The sequence below is a fragment of the Panicum hallii genome, chromosome 2, assembly GCF_002211085.1.
Source record: "Panicum hallii strain FIL2 chromosome 2, PHallii_v3.1, whole genome shotgun sequence".
Taxonomy (NCBI): domain Eukaryota; kingdom Viridiplantae; phylum Streptophyta; class Magnoliopsida; order Poales; family Poaceae; genus Panicum; species Panicum hallii.
This window is the reverse complement of record NC_038043.1, coordinates 39,575,174-39,597,331: the sequence shown is the minus strand read 5'-3', so window position 1 is coordinate 39,597,331 and position 22,158 is coordinate 39,575,174. Positions and strand designations below refer to the sequence as shown.

General features: G+C 44.6%; 1 protein-coding gene and 1 pseudogene across 1 annotated transcript; one reads left to right on the top strand and one right to left on the bottom strand.

Annotated features, from left to right (window-relative positions):
* The first annotated feature begins 13,142 nt into the window (after nucleotides 1–13,142).
* LOC112882607 lies at nucleotides 13,143–16,530 on the top strand (annotated as a pseudogene).
* Nucleotides 16,531–17,243: 713 nt separating this feature from the next.
* Nucleotides 17,244–19,348, bottom strand: LOC112880470 (probable WRKY transcription factor 30). Its single transcript, XM_025945106.1, has 3 exons — nucleotides 18,696–19,348; nucleotides 18,484–18,618; nucleotides 17,244–18,107 (listed from the first exon to the last, which is right to left on the bottom strand). Exons 1-3 carry the CDS (start codon nucleotides 18,998–19,000, stop codon nucleotides 17,549–17,551), a joined length of 999 nt encoding a protein of 332 aa, XP_025800891.1. The 5' UTR covers nucleotides 19,001–19,348; the 3' UTR covers nucleotides 17,244–17,548.
* Between the last annotated feature and the right edge of the window lie 2,810 nt (nucleotides 19,349–22,158).

Below are 22,158 nucleotides of genomic sequence, written 5' to 3'. Positions count from 1 at the left end.
TGTAAGTACGACACAATATTAATGTATCGCATTACAACAAACCAGTAAGCTCTTACTCGGCGGATTCGAGTTCCTGCGCCTTTCGTTTGCACACCAGTCGACGGTCTTGCGGCACCAGCGGTAAAGTGCCGGTCAACTCCACGCTCTGCTCGGAGGGTTGTCCGGACGCCTTTCCCCTTCAGCTTCCTCCCCCGCCTGAGAGCTCACGTCCTCGGCGGACCTGCTGCTGCGTTGAGCTGCGGCAATGCGAGCTCTCTTTGCCTCTGCAGCGGCACTGGGGAGGAGGTGGTCTGGCCGGGGGATGTCGGGCCGCGGCGGATAGCTGCGGTACAGCTCTGTGTGTCCCTGCAGCAGGTTCTTCGGTTAAGTAATGGAGTAACAAAGGTTGTTTTCAACAAAAAGAAGTCGAATACTCACCAGTTTGGGCGGATTTCACGCGGAAAACAATGTTGGCACATACGGCACGGCGTCCACGTCTAGCAACACCCGTTGAACTCGTTCGAGCACGGCTTCATCTGACAATTCCTCTGCACACTTGCGAGAAGGATCAGCGGGGCCTGTGTACTCGAATCCCAGGCGATGGCGTTGCTGGATTGGCTGGACGCGGCGTTTGAAAAATGCGAACATAACGGAGGCACCGGTCACTCCCTTCATCTTCTGTGCCTCTATGATGTCCAGTAATTCCCTGACTTGGTCCATGTCTCCATCGGAAGGTTCAAGATTCCATTCTGGCCTCATCACAGGCGGTCTGTTTGATTTTACTAGGAGTTGGGGAGTGTGGTTCTCGATATAGAACCAGTGATTCTTCCACCCGGGAAGGTTGGAGGGGAATTTGTACGTGAGATATTTGTCACCGGCCTGCTGTCGCAGTTGGATGCCGGCGCCCCCCGCAACAGAAAGGTTCTTTGATGTGGGTTGTGGTTTGATGCGGAAGAGGAAGCGGAAAAGATCCCAGTGGGGTTCGATTCCGAGGAAAACTTCGCAGAAATAGATAAAAATTAAAATGTGGCAGATAGAATTCGGGTTGAGGTGGTGAAGCTCAAGCCCGTAGTACTACAGAAGGCCCCGGAAGAAAGAACAAGAGGGGAGGGCCAATCCCCGTTCAGCAAAATGGAGAAATGTGACGATTTCATCAACATTTTCCATGGGGAAAGGTTCACGGTAAGAGGGGCGCCAGCGGACAAGGTTCTTTTCTTGCAGCAACCCCTCGGAAACTAGTTTGTTTAGATCGTTGAAGGAGCACTTACTGTGTGTCCACTCCGCGGTCGATGGCTGCGCTTCCTTCTTCTTCCCTTCGATCTCTAACTTCTTGGGCGCCATCTCCGATTCGCTTGCCACGAGATGCTCGGGGGCTGCGGGGAGAGGGGCGGGGAGGGGAGATTTCTTTGGGGGGATGGCGGCGGCGTTTGGCTCTGATTGGGGATTTTGGTGGCTCTTGGCAAAATGCAGATTCAAAGCACAGTTTTTCTCACTGTTGCCGCGGGGTTAAATAACCAGCGGGGTGGGAAAAAGTTACTGTTCCGAAGTTCAAGAGTCATTTTTGGGAATATTCCGAAGATGAAGGGTCATTTGGACTGTTTGGATTAAATATTCGATTAATCATTTTTCAGGGCCAATTTTCTCGGAAAAAGAGGTTTTTTGAATTCATGATCTAATTTCCATCATTTGTATCATCACTTTGGTAATCTCTCAAGTTGTCATGTTTTAGCCTGCATGCCACGGTTTTCAGATCCTTTTTTTCAAATTTGAGAGATTTGGATTCAAGGCTCGGGGGCTGCGGGATACGTGGCATCGACTACTTATTTTTCAAATTTGAAAAGTAAGGAGGATTACAGACTAATGGGACCCTCAGCCTGATTCTCCGATTCAACCTAAGGCTCGGGGGCTACTCCATATGGAGTGCGATTTTTCAAATCGCACACCATATTAAAAAATAAAATTCGGGGCATGAGCACCTCATAGCTTCGATGCAGCCAAGCGAGTACTCGAAGAAGGACTTCAAGACGAAGCTTCAGAAGAAGTCGAAGACTACTTCGAAAGTACTCGATAAGCCTGCAGTACTCAGTTACGAAGAGCTCGAGGGCTTGTCAGACCCGGGGCCACGGGACTGGGTACATGACGTAGTTTAAAGAGGTTTAGGAGATTAAGTCCGTCTTATCTCTTATTCGTCTTGTTTGTCTCTTATTTATTCCGTTTAAATAGGAGATGGAGCTAACCGATACAGAGGGAATCTACTTGACATATATTCTGGTACGATTCCTTGGCTGGTGTTGGTTGGTATCTTTGTAACCCTGGCCTCTCGGATATATAAGGGAGGACAGGGATCCCTCTCAAAACACGATCTCTAGATCATTTTACACCAAAGGCAATACAGACCACCATACAGGACGTAGGGTGTTACGCGCTTTGCGGCCCAAACCTGTCTAAGCTTTGTGTTCCTTACACCTTCGAGTTCCTGATCTCGATGTCTCTTCACCCAAAACTTACCACCTTGGGTATATCCCTCGGTGGGCAGCCGGTTAAACACCGACACATGCCTGGTAGGGAATGGAAGTATGGAGGTCCAGATGGCCTGATACCCTTCTATGGATATCTTAACAATTCTTTAGAAAAACACTTGCTCCAAGAGAAGGTGATCCTCACAACATATTTGCATATAAGAGAAACTTGTTGCAAGCCTTATGCCCAAATGAGCCCAAATTCAGTGTATTTGATTACATTTGGGAGGAGATCAAGTCCATTGCGGAGTCACCACAAAAGTGTTGTGGATATGCTGCATATCTCATGTTCATGATTGATCAAAAGATAAATAAGAGGCTTGAATGTCACTACAAGCACACTGCTTTGGATATTAAATTGAACTATCATCCGGGTCCTACCAGAACTCAATTAGAGGAGCAAGCAAGGCAGCAAGCTGCTACCCAAGGTGAAGGTGTGGCCGCCCCTAGTGCTTCCACTCATGCTCCCAGTGCACCACATGCTTCCTCTCGCTCTCATTCAAGGCGTGGTGGCTCGAGGGAGCTAAATTGGGAAAAGCCTCCATCTCCAATAAGAAAGATGTTCAATATGATATTTAGAATGTGCAAGCCCACAAATGATGTTGTACACAAGGAGAGGCAAAGAAGAAAGAAAGACAGTTTGAGGTTAAAGAAAATGCAAGAAGTGGCTTTGCCAAATGATCGTCCCTCTCCCATTGGCTCCGAAGGACAGCAAAGTGACCCTGAAAATCTAGAGAAACTAAATGCTAGATATCAACAAGAAGACTATTGGGGACAACTCTATGGTAGTGGATCATTTACCAGTGTTTCCTATGCAAATCCTACCTATGTGGATCCCTCCACTGCTCCTATGCCTCAGCAGCTTCCTCAGCGCTCTCGGTCAAGGAACTGGTGGATATGGTGGTAGAAATGATGATGGAGATGATGGTCAGCAGTAGAAGCTTGCAGATGGACTCCCCTCAGGCCTTTGTTGGTGATGGATGACAAAGGGGGAGAAGAAGTTGAGATTAAAGCTTCAGTTCTGTTCTTAGTGTGTCTGTCCAGGCAAACCCAGAAGTTCCAAATTTCCAAATCCGGCAGTTCCAGATTCGGGTGTGGTATGCCACATGCCCTATAATAAATTCATTTTAGCTCATGTGGACTTGAGAACAACTTGTGTGTGCTATTGTGTGGTCAAACCTATTTAAATGCTTTAACTTAAGATGTGATGCATGTTAGTGTGATGAAATGGGTTGAATTGATGAAATGTTGTTTTTTAGCTAGTTCTGCCTCGCAAACCCGGATTATTTGTGATGAAATATATTGAAAACAAAGATATTTGTGATGAAAAAATTTTGACGAAAAGGGGGGGGGGGCAGGAGGCAACATCAAATATCTATGGGGTACCCTTACTTCACTTTTTTTATTTCACATTTCTCAGTAAAAAAAGAGCCGTATAGGAATTTTTTTCACTACTTCTGGTTGATAAGGAAAGGCCATCATACGTGGATTAGTATAATTTAGGATATTACTCTATTTTTATGATATATTGAAAATAAAGATAAAGGGCTCATATGACAAGACTTGTGACTAGGCTATGATTAAAGTGATGATATTAACAAGCAATGAGTATTATATGGATTGAGACACGTGTTTGATGACAACTATTTATTCTCATATCCAAATAAAGCTTGTTCACCAAATAAAGTTAGGTTTGAGAGAGTGAAAGCTTGAGTAGAACAGAGAGCACATCAAACCTTGAGCACTTGAGTTTGGCCGAAATCGTGTGTTTCGCATTTGTTACTCTTGGAGCTTTGGCTCCTAGACAACTAGGTGTGGCCCGGCAAGCACCCAATTGATTGGGTTGTCATAGGAAGTTTGTAAAGGTCGGTTTCCATCTTCACATTGGAAGAGAATCTAGATAGTGGAAGGCCAAGGTGTGCTTGTGTAGCGCCTTGGTGGGGAGGCTTCGCGGAGCTCCTCAACGGAGAATAGGATTCATTGAGCTTGTGTAGCACATGCAGTGAATCCGAACTTCGGTAAAAATCCTTGTGTCAATTGTGTTTGATATTATCCTGTGGATTTGAGGAGCTCTCCACTGGACACTTGTGTCCTTGGAGAGATTGTTGTTTTTGTAAGTGCAGGGACTGTGTAGACCTGCTCCAGAAACTCCATTGAGCCTACTCTACATCTGGGGTTTGAACTTGTATCCATTTACTTGTACTAGATTTATTGTGTTCACTCTGCTCTGTGTAAACCCGGAAGTTCCGGTTTGCAAAACCTGGAAGTTCCGAGTTCATCTACTACGCTGCTCAGATCTGGAAGTTCCGCATTTGCAAACCCGGAAGTTTTGGGTTTCGGCAGGCAGTGAATTTTATCCGCTGCTTTGGAGTGAAAATTTGTAGGTGCGCCTATTCACCCCCCCCCCCTCTCTAGACGACATCATGGTCCTTTCAGAAGGACCCCTTTCTACCATCTTTGTGACCTGTTTCGTAGTAGAGACTAGAGAGTTACTGAAAGATACTATACACTGCAACATAGAGGAGCAAGTTGCCATGTTCCTACATGTTGTAGGTCACAACCAAAGGTTCACTTTCATAAGCCTTTCCTTTAGGTGGTCCACAAAAACCATCAGTAGGCACTTCCAAGAAGTTCTTTATGCAGTAGGTGAGCTGAGAAATGAGATAACAGTTCCAACTTCTTCAGCAGTTCCTACTAGAATCCAAAACATCCGCAGGTGATATCCCTATTTCAAGGTTAGAATAATGAAACACACTGGGTGAGTTTAATTAAGTGAAGTCATAACTTTGAGATAAAATGCTCACTAATATACAATGATGTAGGACTGTGTGGGTGCTATTGATGGGACTCATGTTTTGGCAAGGGTTCCAGCCAAACATAGAGCTGCATTTCTGGGAAGGAAGAACACAACCACACAGAATGTTCTAGCAGTAGTAGATTTTGATCTAAGATTCACATATGTCTTGGCTGGGTGGGAGGGCTCTGCACATGACGCTCTTATTCTTGCCGATGCCCTCCAAAGGACTAATGGTCTTAAGGTTCCTCAAGGTAAATACATAGTTGGCCACCACATGAATTCATCAAATCAAAATACTATGATGTCATCTGATCCAACTTACCTTACATTTGTTAGGAAAATTTTACTTGGTAGATGCTGGGTATACCTGCAGACCTGGATTTCTGCCACCATACAGAGCCACTAGGTATCATCTCAAGGAGTATGGGACTAGGGCTCCACAAAATGCTAGAGAGCTATTCAACCTTAGGCATTCATCACTCAGAGTGAGTGTGGAGAGGGCATTTGGTGCCTTGAAGAATAGGTTCAAGATTTTGTATAACAAGCATTTCCATCCATACCCTACCCAAGTGAAGCTAGTGCTTGCCTGTTGTATTCTACACAACTGGATCCTCAGGCATGGTCTTGATGATCATGTACCTGCAGAAGCAACTTGGGAGCCAAACCCTTCCAATGAAGTTGTACCCAATGATCATATGGAGGACAATGGTTCCTGGGCTGCCAAGAGAGATGCCTGGGCTAACCAAATGTGGGCTAATACGGGGAACAATAGGAACCGAATTGGTTGATCTACCTTTACTTTCTTTTAGTGTTATTCACTGATGATTTATTCATCTATGATGTAATGAACAGGTGCTACTACCTGAGACTACCTACTAGAGCAATGATGAACCATTTTATTATTCTATCTACTTGATGTGTGCCTAATTCCGTTCAATTTTCCTGATTGTTTGATGATTGATAACATAGTTGAATCATGTACCTCAATTACTTGTATTCATGCATTGGGATTGGATGTTGTCATTTTAATCTTAGGGATGGCTGACATACCTAATGTTGTGGGGGCTGCTGAACCTGAGGTTGAGGAGGTTGTGGGTGGGGCTCAGGCCAATGGGGCTGGTGGACCTGGTAGACTGACATGGACAAATATAATGTCTGGGTTCATCTTGCATCGCTTTTCTGATCTGGTTGTCGAAGGACTGAAAACTGACAAGGGATTCAAGGAAGTGCATCTGAACCAAGTTGCCAGGCAGCTGGTGGAGTTTTGCAATGTGAAAGTGATTGGTACACAGGTGTATAACCATTTACGCAAATGGAGACAAAGGTGGCAAAAGATCTCCAGGATCAAGGACATTAGTGGTGCCATATGGGAAGAAGATTGCTTTGTTATTTCAATGGATGATGACCATTACAATGGACACATCAAGGTACTAGCAGTGATTCCACCTAGTGTTTTTTGTTGCTGTATTTTTCATACATATCCTAATTTTTGTTTATTCCTGCAGGATCACCCAAAAGATGCAGAGTTCTTTAACACTCCTCTGATCAACTACCTTCCAATGCAAAACATATTTGGGAGTGGGGTCGCTATTGGTAGATTTGCAATGGGATCCATTGAAGCCCTGGGTGAACCTCAAGACCATGAGACCATTGATGTGGATGCTGAAGCTCCCAAGACCCCAATGGGTACTCAAGGTGGACCTGCTTTTGATGGCAATGCCAAGGGTGAAGCATCAACCAGTGGGAAGAGGAAGAGGGGTTTATCTGAAGAAGAAGGCCAGATGTATGGTGGTCTGATCAAGTCTGTGGATATACTGGCAAGTGCTATCAGGGCTGGAACTCCATGGATCTATAGGGCAGTGATGGATGTGCCAGACTTCTGCAAGGAAGCCTAGATGTTCTGCCTAAACTTCCTGATGCTCAACAAGGGGATAGCTAAGATTTTCCTGGAGATGGATGAAGGGGACAAGGACTTATGGATGAGGGACCATCTCACTAAACACAGCTTCTATGGCTGAGTTGAAGAGAGCTCACAAGATGGGCTATTGATTGCTTTTTTGGGAGGTTTCTAGCATTGATTCCACCTAGTGTCTTTTAACTTAGATTAACTAAGTATGTCGGTTTAGGGCCACTATGCTAGGAACATTCTGAAAAGCTAGACTTGAAGCATGTACTTAACATAGGTGAAGCATGAATACATGCATACTAAAACATATGGTATGCAACTTATGCATGGTGCATACATGAACTTTATTTGTATGCCTAATATATGTGCAGTTAGATGAATTTGCAGTAGATGTTGTGTTCTCTGTTGTGCTATGAACCATTGCATTTGTGTGTGTGTGTGTGTTGTTATCTTGATCTTGACTATTTGTTCAATTTTTAGGACCAATATGACTCGGTACGTTGTCTTCTGGGGAAGGAAACCTGGTGTGTATGGTGACTGGGGTTTATGCCAAGCTCAGTTTTCAGGCTTCAGCAACGCCAACTACAAGAAGTACAAGATAATGGAGGAAGCAATTCATGCGTATGAATCATTTGTCCTAGCTACCCGTGGAACACTTGAGCACCAGATACCAGAAAATGCACCAGGAATAACCCAGCTGTTGAAACCAACATCATCTTTACAAAACAGTGGAAGGATGTAGTGATAGCACTTCTGTTGGTTGGTGTATTTGTAGTCTTACTGATGTACTCCAGGAAGTGAAGTCATGGACCTTCTTTTGCAGCATGTAAAACTGTTAATGGGAACTTCTATTATGTATCCAGGTGTTCAACAAATCAATGGAACTGGTCTATGTGCATGAAAAAGTTCTTACTTCCAAACGGATTCAGTCACTCCAAACATATGTAGTAATTCCAAACACATTCAGTGGTGCAAATGCCATCAATATAGCCAAGACCATTCGGTACTTCCAAGGTTCATGAACCAGTTCACTAAACTTTACAAAAGCACGGCATGCATGCCGAATAAGTGGTACTTGTCCACAAAAGCCACCATCTACCACTAATGAGGTTAGTTCTAGCCAAGTTGACATCGTTGCCTGAAAATAACTACATAAGAGGTCCCAAAAGCAGTACTAATAGGCACAAAATAAATTCATTCCACATGCAGCAAAATGAACTTCAACTTCACTTGGACTCCACTTCATCTTCAGAACAACACCAAAGAGCATGGCCACCAGAGCTCCAGTTAGGCAGACTACCACCAACCAAACCCTCTTCTTCTCCTCAAGTTCATTCTTCACAATTGCTTGAAGGGCGGAGCAGCAGGATTGTGAGAACCTCCACCTAGCTCTCAGTTGGTCTTTCTCACTAACCAGCGCTTGCTTCTCTCTTTCCCATTCTTCCTTCTCAGCTTCTAGTGCCCAATGTTATCCTAAACGATAAATAGTAAACAGTCTGTCACCCTTTGTTTAGCGTTTAAACGGAGTTGAACGGGCTGAACGGTTTTGTATTATATCATCAAAATATGCATGTTCATGACTTCAAAAATAAGTATTCTAGCAAATAAATGTATTTATGCATGTAAAAGATCAAGTACATATATGTTTATGCATGTAACAAATCAAGTAAACATATTTATCCATGTAAAAAATTGTGTATAAGTATGTATGCATGTAAGAATGGAAATCGATTTGCCTCTGTTTGCCTAAACAATGTGTTAAATGGCCGTTTAGCCCGTCTAATAACGTTTAATTCCGTTATGTTTACCCCGTTTAGGCCGTTTAATCCCATTTTTTGACTGTTTAAACGGTTAACCGTTTAATCACCATTTTTAGCCTAAACAACACAGTTTACCTCTGTATACTGTTTAGACACTGTTTAGATGGCCGTTTAGGCCGTTTAGGTGAACATTGCCAGGGCCTCATTCTGTTCCTTAGCCTCATTCTTCATTGCCGTCGACCATATTGAGGTCTGACGTCTCCATGAATTGGGCAACCATGTCCCATAGTGTGAGGATCACCTCTCGAGCCCTCCTTGGCCACTCCTCATCGATCCATTGCACAAATCCACACCTCTCGGATTTCTCATGCAAAATAGTGAAACAAATATATAAGCAATTCATGATTATCCACCACAACATGAATAACAACACTTGTAACATTGAAGAAAACACAAGGCATACAATGTTTATCTTCAGGGGGCATCCCAGGTAATGTCTGCCAGTATGTTTGCTTGGAAGGCGAACAGGCGACGAGAATGCTTACTGTGGTGGTAGAGCACCAAAGATTCATGCACAACTCCTCCCCAATGTGAATCCTCGAGACCATCAGGAATAGAACTGGCCGACGAACGCTACAAACATGAACAAATTGTACGAGCAATATTCAATGCATTAGCAAGACCAACGAATACCATCATTTCCAATCACTTAATCTAATCATGAATCCTACCAAAACCCAAAAAAAAATCTAACACACTTCGTAAGATCCAATCGAAACCCTAGAGGGGTCAGACAATGAAACCTCACCGGAGTTATGGGGGCGGACTCGTCGGATGACGCATTGGTGGAGGGCTTGTCGGAATCTCCACCGCTCCCTACTCCACTACAGCTCGCCATCGACCTCCTCAAAGGAGAGCCCGAGGACGCCGATGAACCATCAGACCCGTGGGAGACCACCCTCGACGACCTCGCTGCGCCGGTGGTTCCCCACCAGCGACTCTTGTAGAACGCGCAGCGGGCGCAGGGATTCGCCGAGCAGCACTCGGACGGATCCATCTACTCCTCCGTTGCGGCCGGCGAACTGACCTCAAACGACCCCGATGCACTAGGGGCCTGGACACCAGAGGGGGACAGAGAGCGGCTCCGGCTCTACTTGCCGCGCCTCAGGCGGACCATCCCCAGGGCGGCAGAACGGCGGCGGCTGGTGACGAACAAGTGAGGGAGGAGTGCAATCGCCCGAGAGAGAAGAGGTTGCGAGGCAGCGAGCGAGAGAAGAGGGGAGAAAGCGGCCGGTGAATGAATGCCCGCTCACCTCTAGGGTTTCTAGGAAAATACTTGGGCCGGCGGCGGGTAACTCCACCAATGCGGGCCAAGTGGTGCCCTCACTGCCGTAGCCACCAACAACCAAACAACGGGCCTCCATCTCCAATAATGCAGGCCACCAAGTAATCCAAGCAAACAAACGAAATCCGATCTAGGCCAGCATTCGCATAGATGCCAACCAAACAAACCCACCTGGCCCGATTTCAATAGGCTTGGGCTGCCCCTACTAGAAATTTAAGCCTGGCTGGTCTAAGCCCAACAACCAAATAGGCCCAATGAGAAAAATATGCCCGTATTGATCGCGGATAAACTTTTATCATGGTAAGGATGCAACCAATACGTAAAAAAAATTTCTCGGTCATTGGTGACTCGTGGTATCCGTTAATATGATGGGTTCGGGTTTAAGCAAAATTTTATATCCGATATGAATTTTTTAATGGATCTAAATAGTTTTCACGGGTACAAATTTGGGACGGCAAAATCCATCAAATTTGTGCTCGTTGCCATCCCTACGCGCACGGTGCTTGCGACGGGCGTTTTGGATGCTATCGGCGTACAGCGGCATAGGGCAGGCATCAACATCACTCTTCATATGTAAGGGTTGCGGCTGGCCTGGGAGCTCCTATGCATCTTCGATGCGATAGGAATCCCCAGGATCGCACAGCCCATCGCGGCCCACCAAACTCGCCATCGGCCCAGACAGCAAACAGGGGGCAGGATTTAAGCAACGCACAGCAGCACACACGAGGACAGGACAGCCAATGTGTGGGCCAGTGCTAGTTTTTTTATATTTGTCAATGATTCAATTTTTGGTAAATATTTGCGATCCAATAGGTTCAGAATATCAAACTAATATTGCAAACGTTTTAAGCTAATAGGTTCAACATCTATTCAAACTTAGTTCAACAATCCTAATAAACTAGTTCAACATACGAAAATATTGAAACATATATCTAATTTGTTGAATATATATATTCAAAATATTGAAGCAATACATTTCAAATGTTGATTTTTTAAAAAAATATTGAAAACATCCATATTGGATTTCGTTGTGCTGTATAAATTTTAAATAGCATCATGGTTCAAACGAAATCCAAAATACATTTACGGTTTGAGAGAAAATTGAAATTGAAGTTTTAAATCCAATACACACAAGCCAAGCCAACCTTGTGATGACACGTGTCTATCTTCACCCCATAACCTACCACACAGCGAACTAGCGCTCTCTCTCCTGCTTTAATCTCGTCCGTTCATCCTTCTCAGCACATTTAGGTGTTTGGTTTGAAGGGATTTATTATAAACCCATAAACTTCTTATATAAATGGGCTTGTTACGAGCTCAAAGTGATATTTGGTTGTAGCGGCTTATAAAAATCTCCTATAATTGGTAATGACCTTTCTACCCCTCATTAATGCCCCTGTAGGTGAGTGAGATAAAGGTAGTGGGAGGAAAGAGGAGATATTTTAGTGGGATCCTAAAAAATAAGTCTCATAAGTATTGCTTGGAGGGGCTTATGGGGCTTATGGGCATAAGCCTCACCTATAAGCCTTCATATTTCATGTTTGGATTAAAAGATACTTATTAGGACTTATTGGTGATGCTTATAATAAACCCCACTAAACCAAACACCCCCTTAGAAGGTGGGGAAGAAAAAAAAACTTCCAGAAGTTTATAGGCCAAGGGCCAGTTTGGTTCTAAGATGTAAACTTTAATCTCGTCATATCGAATGTTTGGACACCAATTAGAAGTATTTATTATAGGCTAATTACAAAACCCATTGCATAAATGGAGGCTAATTCGCGAGACGAATCCATTAAGCCTAATTAGTCCATAATTTGACAATATTGTGCTACAGTAAATATGTGCTAATGATGGATTAATTAGGCTTAATAGATTCGTCTTGTGAATTAGTCTCCATTTATGCAATTGGTTTTATAATTAGCTCATATTTAGTGCCTCTAATTGGCATCAAATGTTCGATGTGAGCCGGACTAAATTTAGTCCCTATATCCAAATAGCTCCAAACAAGCCTTACTCATTTTTAGTCAGACCAGCCAGCCCAAGTAGAAGATAAGCTGCCTGCGTCATTGTGCAGAAAGGCCATAGCCCAATAAACTAAAAAAAATTGTTGAGGGAACCTATAGTTGGTCATTCAGACCGCCCAGCACGGCACGGCCTGGATCCGATTAGGCCCGGCATGATTGAAACATTACTTATTCGTACTAGGCCGGACCGGCCACGTGCTGAGGTCTCGGCCCAGGCACGGTACAAAGGTCCATTTTTCGTGCCGGGCCGACCCGATTAGCCGACAGCTCGTTGAGCACGCCATGACGTCGTCCTCCTATTGATCCCCTCGCCGGCCATGCTCGCCGCCATCTTCTGCCCACGCGGCCTTGCCTCGCCGCCGTCCCCAGCGCGCGTGGTCGGCGTCTCGCCGTCGTCCCCAGCGCGGGCCCGCGCGGCCGGCGCCTCGCCACCATCTGCCGTGTGAACCGAAGAGGAGGAGGAGGAGGAGAGGGCACTCGGAGCAGGAAGGGAGAAGGGAGCGGGCCGGCGCTCGGCGGTTGGTTGGAAGGCAGACAAATTTTAGTTGGAGTACGTGGTGTCATTTTATACCTAGGGTTTGATATGGGATGGACCAAAAGGAGTTGATGGGCTGTAACTTTAATAGACCTTAGCAGATCATATTAAAATCATGCTGGGCCGGGCTACCCACGTGCTGTGGCGTTGGCCCAAGCCTGTGCTGGGCAAAAAAGCCATACCGTGGGCTGGCCCACGGGCCTCGGGCCGGATGGCCAACTATAAGGAACCCCAAAACCATGTCAATGAAACAAGGGGCCTCATCGCTCATCTCATGATATGCAGGTGGTTTCAAGCGCAATCCTGAACCCTCTTTCTTGTCGGGTTCTCGTTATTTTTCTGCTCAATCCCTAGTTAAGTTGTTACCATGGCAAATGGTCAAATTGGCGACACGAGCGGCGGCACGGGAATATTCTCCGCGACGGCGTACTGCTATTTTACACGAATTCAGCTTGTTTTCTGCGAGGCCGAGATCCCCATTTCTGCAGCTGTTGCGCTGTGTGGTTTACTCACTCCAGATCACTAGTGCCTGCACGAGCTGCGCTCTTCTTTCCTCTGGATCTCCAGGTACGCTTCTGCTTGTTAGGAACCTCCATGGGCAACCGCATTTTCTCCATTCCGCGGATTCATGGGGTGTATGCCACATTGGGTGGGCGGAGGAGCGCGTGGTGTGATGTGGGGCGCGATACTCGGCTCACCTTCTCTTCCGTCAAAATATCTTGCAAGATTCGCCAACTCGGTGGTGGGATTAGTGGCAAAGATTCGGTCTTTCAGTAGTCCGTGAACTGAACGCGTTTGGCCCTGGATGACCTGGTCCGAACTAGAATATCAGATTTGGGTAGATTCTAACACGGGAGCGATGTGATCTTTTACATTTTTAATTTTGAGCGCATTATCTCACAGAGTTCGCGAGGGTCACCTTGATTAGACATGCAGATAAGATACGAGGTATATTCAGAGTTTAGCTGGTCTGAAAATTCAGTAGCATTTGTTCTTTTCAATAAAAAAGAAGGATTCAGTAGCGTTTTGTTTACAAGTGATACAGCCATACAGATTTATATCTTTGTATAATTACTAGGTGATTGCTGTGTTTGAATTGGTAATTACTGATGGAAGACATAAGTCAGTTTCTTTTGCAGAACATTATTTTGATCAGTACAGCACAGTGATCCCAGAGGTGCGCAATGGAAATTCTGATCTATGTCTTACTTTTTGTGCTTCTTGGACTAGGAGCCCTGTTTGTTATCCCACGGTCTAACAGCAAAGGTAAAAGTACATATCAGTGTTAATCTTAAGTGAGGTAAGTTTCAAACCATTGCCACTAAGTAATGTTATATTGCAGGTAAAGGAGATGCAGCGCATCTAGGAGGCAGTGGAAAGGTGAATGGCATCTTTTACCATCGAATACTTTAGCCTTCTCATATCTGTAATAATGTGTGTCTAGCCAAACTGATCAAGCAAATGCTTTAGAGTATGCTTTATGAATCTGAAAAAACGATTTGTTGACCAAACACAAGACTGATGTAGGTTACTAGGTTATGTGCAGACTGAAATGCACATTCAGATGTGCCATTTCCTTTACCTTAACATCATTCTCATCTGTTGCTTTCTGTCATTCCCCATTCAGACATCTAGAAGCTATACAAAGAAAGAGGTATCCACTCACAACACAAGGAAGGATTGTTGGATAATAATCAAAGATAAGGTTAAGAAAGCGATCGACCACTTTACCAACTATTTTCATCCAGCTATGAATGAGGAAATTGAAAAATGCTAGGACGTTCTGTCTTATGATTCTTCAATTCTGTGATTATCCAGGTTTACGATGTCACTGCATACGTGGAGGAACACCCAGGTGGTGATGCCATCCTAAACAATGCTGGTGATAATTCAACAGAGGGATTTTTTGGGTAAGTACTTACCATCAATTGATTTCACTACATTTTGCTGTTATTGTTCACAGAACATGCTTTTCTGAAAGAAGTGAAGCTTCCATCTTTGCCACCCGGAACTTACATCATATGTTGCTATTATAAATTACAGAATTGTCAGGTTACTGTTCTGCAACTTTTTTTATGTTAGAGTTTCTTAGATCCTTCAAAAAACCAGGTTTCAATTAAATTATCTTCCAACATTTTTTTCTGTTTAGATAAGCATTAAACTAGGATAGAGATCCCTTGTCTTTTGGAAATTCAAAACAGTGACTTTGATGGAGAAGTATTCCCTGTTGTTTTCTAGAATACTGAACACATGATAAATAACACCAAATGCCTTCCATATCAGGTGTTTATTCTTCAGGATCTTAACAAACCAAGAGACTAAAACCAAGTTTTCCAACTTTCGATTTTCAATTGTTCCAACTTAACTGACTCAAAAACAATTCATCAGAACAACCATAAGAGTTGAATTATCCTTTTAAATGGTGGTCTAGAGTCTAGACTTACAGATCTTGGTATCACAGATTGAGTTTTCAAATTGATAATTAGATGAATTAGCAAATATTTATCAATGTTATTTCTTATTTTTCTATTTTGAGCATTAGAGCAGAGATGATTATTGCATTTTTTTATTTCCAGCATCTTTGAATGTTTTCGAATGATTTAATTTGTTTTGGCATTGTTCATGTATTAGTTGCCTACCAGAGAAATATGTGTGTGGCCGGCCCTGAACCTTCGCCTGAAAACATTCTATGTCCGTGTCCATGTGATTGTTACTATGAAAAGAAGAATATAGGAAAAAGTTCTTAACTAATTTTGATGTTGATCTTTCCTATCCTTTCCATGTCAAGGAAAAAGTCTTCTGATTTTGCTATTGCTTTTCTTCAAAAGTTAAATTGCCAACTCTATTACCTTTCATGTTTTATAGCTAAGACAAATATTATACCTCTACACGCTTTCAGCCCACAAGAAGACATTACTTAAATATATAGAGGAGGCACATCCACGAGTTCATAAAATAAATAACGAAATCCAGACGATAGATGCTTCAGACTCATTGAAACTGTAAAAGAACAGTTTGGATGGGGTTTGTTCTTATCCTGTCCTTTTCATAAGGGGGAATTCTTTTCTGTTTTGCTTTTGCTTTTCTTCACAAGTCAGATTGCACGATATTTCTAGCTTCCTTTAATATAATGGCTAAGATAATATTATGCCTCTACGCGTTTTCAGCCCGCAGCATGGCACGAGAGTATTTTGACATCATCGAAGATTTCTGCATCGGCAGATTGAAGGACTGACGATAAAGAGGAGAGAGCTTTCGATGCTTCAAATGTGAACCCATGCGCTCTTCCACAGTTGCTCCTTCCTGGACGACAATGACAGGGAGTGAAACAGTTTCCCAGTAGTGATGAGGACTACTCCCAGCTTTGTGGTTCTGATTTCATATTGACCTGGTGCTTTTACCAGTAACAGAGTGTTTGGAGCAGGGGCCTTCAACGTGTTCTGGACGTTTTGTTAGCTTTATCGCTTTGAGAAGATGTGCTTTCTTGGATCTTTGGAATGTTCTCAGATCGGACGACTTACTTTGCCAACCTTCATATTGATGTTTAGCATGACAGTGAAAGGCATTTGCTCGGTCCAATCTCCCCTGGTCGTGTCTGAGAATGGCACAGCTGTTGGGCCCAAGGGAGCACGTTTAAAATTCAGATGAGCTCATATTAGTTTCTACTTTTTCAGAGAGAAGGGTCCATACTTTTCTATTCATGAATAAACAATCTTCCAAATAGCGAATTTCACGGCTTGGCGGAGAGGACAGCAGAGAAGCTGTAGTAGTTATTGCAGCAGTCGCAGTTTGGCAAACATTGTAAAACAGTATGTGTATGCAAAAATATAAATCAATCCCAATTTAGTGAGACAAAATAGTATGTAACTCATTTCGTATTCGATGAAATTATACAAACATAGGTTACTTGATACAATATAAAAGACCATACAAATGATTATATTCTTCCAATAAAGAACTCTATACGTGCGTAATATGGATGGTAGAGTGTTGGTAGACTTGCTATATTCATCTTAGTTAAGGCTTGTAAAAGATGTATTTTGGCCCTCTAATACATTTTAGTTTTAAAATTGACTTGATATTGTGGCATATTTGTACAGATAAAAGATAGGGACCCTATGGCTAGCTAAGAGATATAGGGTAAATAATAGTGTTGTTTGGAGCTATTAATTTCAAAGCTAGTATATATGGAGGCATATTGGGCCGACGATGCTTCACGTTTAGAGTAGAAATAAGCTACAGAGAAGTATTTCTATCTATTTATTATTGATAGAGAAGAGAAGCTATATGACCTTCCAAGATCTGATCAGCTGGTTTTACTGCTGAGAATGTAGGACACGAGCAAAATTACTGATGATTAAGATAATGGAGAATTCTCTGATGGTTCGAAACATCGAAGGATCTTTATTTTTTCCTTGACACAAAAAATCAATAATACAATGCAACACAGCACTCTCAGAAAAGGATGAAGAAAAAGACTAACAAAAAAGTGGGAAAAAAATGCAACCACTGCTCTCATCTCCTACGGTTTGTGTTGGCATGGACCCAGGAAGAAGAGCTCTCGTGCTCTTCCCTCCTCTGTTCCTGGACGAACACCCAGAGCCCAGAGGGGCGGTCACATCACATCAGCTGCTTCGATTCCCTCCCTATTCTTCATAAGCTACGATTCTCTGCGCGCGCGGATCACGCGAAGAAGCTCGCGATGTCTATGTCGAGGAGCTCGTCGAGGCCGTCCACGGCGGGCGCCGGCGGCGCGCCGGCGGCCACGAGCGCGGACACCACCTCCTGGAGCTCGTTCTGCCCGCGCCACTCGGCGTCCTCGAACGGCAGATAGGAGGCGACGTGGTTCGAGTCCGAGGTCGCCGGGGACACGCCCCAGTTCTCCGACGTCGACGGCGCGGAGAACGGGCTGCGCTCGGCCGTCGCCGGGCACACGCTCGCCGGCGTCGTGGAGGAGAAGTAGAACGGCGCGGTGGCGCTCCAGCCCTCCCGGTCCGCGGCCAGGGCCGGCAGCCCCTCGGTCTTCACCGTGAGGCCCGCAGTCAGGCTCAGGAAGCTGTTCGCGTCCGGGTTGTGCTCCGGCTGGCCTGCCGCTGCCGGTGCCGCCGCCGGCGGCCTCTGAACGCAGGTGTGGTCGCCGTGGTAGATGACGTCGAAGAGCGTCGGGTCCTCGTCGGTGCGCTGCACCTGCTTCGTAGCCAAGCATCCCTGGGAGTGGCGGTGCGTGCAGCGGTAGTAGCCCCTGAAATTTTGGCACGAAACAGATCAGCCACACTTTCTAAGCTGTAATTGTGTATCTTGTGGTTCAGGAAAAAAAAGGGAAAACAATTGATGCTGAGTGAATTCGGAGAAAGATTGGCACGAACTGGCATCACCAATCCAATCGAAAGATTGTAGCATACTGCCCCTATACGATCCTATTCCTATCTTGCAAGAGGAGGCAATCATTTCAGGAAGAGAACAAAGCTAGGCTACAACTTTCAGAAAGGACAGGACAGCCACACCATCCGAAACCAAAAGGCATGGCGCAAATGGTTTCGATTCCACTTGCGAAAAAACTCACACGTGCAGAAACTGCAGATTGGCTTCTGAAAAGATAAGGGAAACAAAACACCAACCTTGGGTGCTTGGTTCCAAGGATCTCCTTCTGGCCGTACTTCCTCCAGCTGTGCCCGTCGTCCACCGGGTTCTCGCCGGCGCCTCCGCGGGGCGAGCTCACCCTCACCTGATGCTTCCTCTTCTCCATCACCTTCCTGCGAATCGCTCGACAAATTTAGCAACATGAACAGTTGATGATCGGTTCGTTGATCAGCAGACGCGCGGCGCTCACCTCTTCTTGGTGCTCTTGAAAGGCCCGTCGGCGACGTCGCTGGTGGGCGTCGCCGTGAAGGGCGAGGCGAGCCCGGCATCCCCCGCGGCGCACCGCTTCCGGGCGCCGGCGTCGAGACCGGAGGAGGCGGTGATGATGCTGATGGAGCGCTCGGTGATGGAGAAGATCTGCGTGGTGAGGTGCCTGCAGAGGTCGTGCGAGCGGCCGAGGTGCACATCCAGCTGCCGCACCAGCTCCTTGATGTGGCTCAGCTCCGTCACCACCAGCCCGCCGCTGCCTCCATTGCTGCCGTCGGCGCTCTCCATCGACCTCGCCAGGCGCACCGCGCTTAGTAGGCTAGTAGCTGCCTAGAATGCGTCGCTCGACGAGGAAGGAGCTAGATTTTTCCGTGGCGTGGCGTGCGAGTTGGTTGCAGACGAGGCGAGTGGGCGTGGCCGGGGTGAGTTCAGTTGTGGTGGGCGACACCAAGAGGGCTGCCCTTTTAAAGAAAAACCGAAGCGCGTCGTTCCGGCGAGGCCGCGAGGGATTTGACCGGCGAGCGTGGTGGCTACTGCGTCCTGATTGGGCGCAGCTACTGAGCTGCTATGCCATGTTGGGTCGGGAAGGAGCTCGGGACACGGAACACGTATGCGAGGAGGGGAGGGGGGACCTGACGACGGCAGCTTTCTCGGACGCTTCGTTTGGGATCGGAGCGCCATGGGATAGCCGGACTGGACTGGCTTTTTGTGACGGTTGATGCTCGGAGACGGAGAGATCGGCATCACCGTGAGAACCCAGATGTTGGTTCGTCATGGCAGGAATGGGACCCCGGAAATCTGAACTGAAAAAAGTTGAAGATGCTAGCTAGCTAGCAATTTGGCTATGTATATGGTGCATTTCAGCGATCGATTTGTTGCTTAATTTGGGTCTAGCTAGCGGCACTGCCATAAAACGGAGCTGCGGCCGTTAGTACCGTCCGCGCGCATTTAGCACCGGACCGAAAGAACAGTGCACCGGAAAACTATTTAGTACCGGATAAAAACACCAGCCGGTACTAAATCGGTGGCACCGACAACAGCTAGATTCCCTGAAGCCAATTTAGCAGCGGCTGGTTCCTCCAGCCGGTACTAAATTGACTATATGCAATTTAGTACCGACTGGTGTTCTATTGTTCCGTTTGGAGATTGTTTGAGTTAATGTAAATGTTTTCTAAGTCTAACCTTGGAATCGATAAATTTACTAACCTGCAAACCCTTTAGTAAACATCGGCGACGAGTATTGCAAAAAATTGTGACGTTAAAACCAGCAAATGTGTATATAAATATGTATATGGTTTCCTAGGGCCCAATTCTAATGGTCTCAATGCAAAGTAGTAGTTTTCCCTTCTCATATTCGTGGAAAAATCGCTACACGTAACACATGAGAGTTGCATCCTGTGATGTGTGGAAATGTTGTGAGACCTTGAGGTCATTACTTCAAAAGAAAAGTCTGCTGCTAGCTATCTATATAATCGACTAAAGCCTCTATGATGTGATATATATATATATATATATATATATATGTATGTCAATGTTATATATCTTATCTAGTTCATATTATTGGCACTAGATGTTTGGAGAGATCGGCATCACTGTGGGAACTCAGCATGTTGCTGCGTCCTGGCACAGCATGAGTCTCGAAAAATCTGAACCAAAAAAATTGAAGATGCTAGTAGTTCACTATTCGGTTATTATATCGCACAATTTCTCGATTTTGTTTGTTTGCGCGTTTGGCTTTAGTGAAGCTTTCTTATTTTATTTGGAGATAGTTTATTAAATTTGTGTATTTGTAGGGTTTGCCATCAAATATATTTACAAAAACATAGGTGACACAGCAGGGATTGGATGCAAGATTTTCATCATAGAAAATCTCTTAATATGTCTATTCAATATTCTGGTCTCGAAGTAGTAGTTTTCTTCCCCTCTCGAAAGCCTTGAATAGAGTAAGGACGCGTGGAAATTAAGTAGATATGGTACATGTTACATCCACTGATGTCGAAATGATGTGTGAGGCCTTGAGCCAGTAGGGCACTTTCTTAAAGTAAAGGTTGCCACATAAGCAGCCAAAGCCTATGATGCTGTGTATATGATCTTGTCTAGTTCATATTGGCAATAAAAAAACTTTGCTACGTAGTTCCAAGAACATCGCTTTCCTGCATGTTTGGTCGGCAATCTCGGTGCACCACTCTTTCAGGTTTGTTTCGCATTCTTGTGTGTTTTTTGCGTAGGACCTGGATGAAGCGCTACTCTTCTTCGGCGCTGCTTCACATTGAAAAGTACGTGGCTGCAGGTATGAAAATTCAGTTGGATCATGACGAAGCCGCAGATTTGCCAGTTTTAGTCTCTTCGATTTACACACGCACACACATATGAAAATTTTCTGTTCATTATCCCACTACAGCAAATCCAGATGTTCGGATGTATCATTGGGCACTGGTACAGAAAAGCTCACTGGTACCGGTTGGAAAACCCCTATTGTCCCGGTTTCCCAACCGGAACTGTCAATTCGGCACTAAAGCCCCGGGCTTTTAGTCCCGGGTCTGGCAACCGGGACTAAAGAAACCCTTTAGTCCCGGTTGGTAATACTAACTGGGAGGCTACCAGCCGCGGCGAGGCAGGGACCCCTTTAGTTACCAACCGGGACTTTTATGTTACTTTCCATTCATTTCTTTTTTTAGTTATATTTTTATATTCAAAATTACGTAGTATTTTATAGTATTACTATACGTTACTACACGTGTGCTTGTTCGAGCAGAGTATGAAATCCACTTATATATATACTACTTCTATCAAGAATGTGTCCATCACAGTGAAATATTTTTTATATTTTCAACTACACGTGCGCTTCTTGGATCGCCAAAACTCTTTCTCGTGGAAGGAGCTCATCCCGCATCCTATGGATTATAAAAATATAAAAAAATACTAATTATGATCATTTTTAAAATTAGTTGAAATATTGCAAAATGTTGTTTATTACTTACTTTCGCTTCCCAACAAGTATATGTCTTGTAAGGACCTACAAGAGTGTGAATATTCTCGCAAACATAGTATACGCATAAATTATTACCCTGTGCCTACCTCAAATACTTTAAGACAAAAGAAGTCATCAGGTATCCATATGAATATATAATAAAACAAATGAAATGTGCAAAGTAGCATCTAGTATGTACCGGAAAGTCTGTCTTCAATCTAAGTTCGCCTATGAAATTACGTGGTTCTTTTTCACTTAACTTTTCCCGAACCCTGCGCATGACCGTGAAAGAATAAATATATTTATCGCTAAGTGCATGTAAAGAATTCTCACAATTAGTAATTACCTTTTCAACAAGTCCGTAATGTCTTGGTAAAGTTCTGGCTTTTTCTTCAGGCCATAACAATCGCTAAGCGTATGTCAGGAATTATGTTAATTAGTATCCAGTGATTTGTGCAAGATTATACAGAGCCAC

What these genes read in the sequence shown, in the direction of transcription:
- LOC112880470 (XM_025945106.1), bottom strand. Translation starts at nt 19,000, where the DNA reads ATGGAGAGCGCCGACGGCAGCAATGGAGGCAGCGGCGGGCTGGTGGTG. An exon ending in TTCAAGAGCACCAAGAAGAG is followed by an intron (nt 18,619 to 18,695) that starts GTGAGCGCCGCG and finishes AGCGATTCGCAG; the next exon opens with GAAGGTGATGGAGAAGAGGA. An exon ending in CTTGGAACCAAGCACCCAAG is followed by an intron (nt 18,108 to 18,483) that starts GTTGGTGTTTTG and finishes CCAAAATTTCAG; the next exon opens with GGGCTACTACCGCTGCACGC.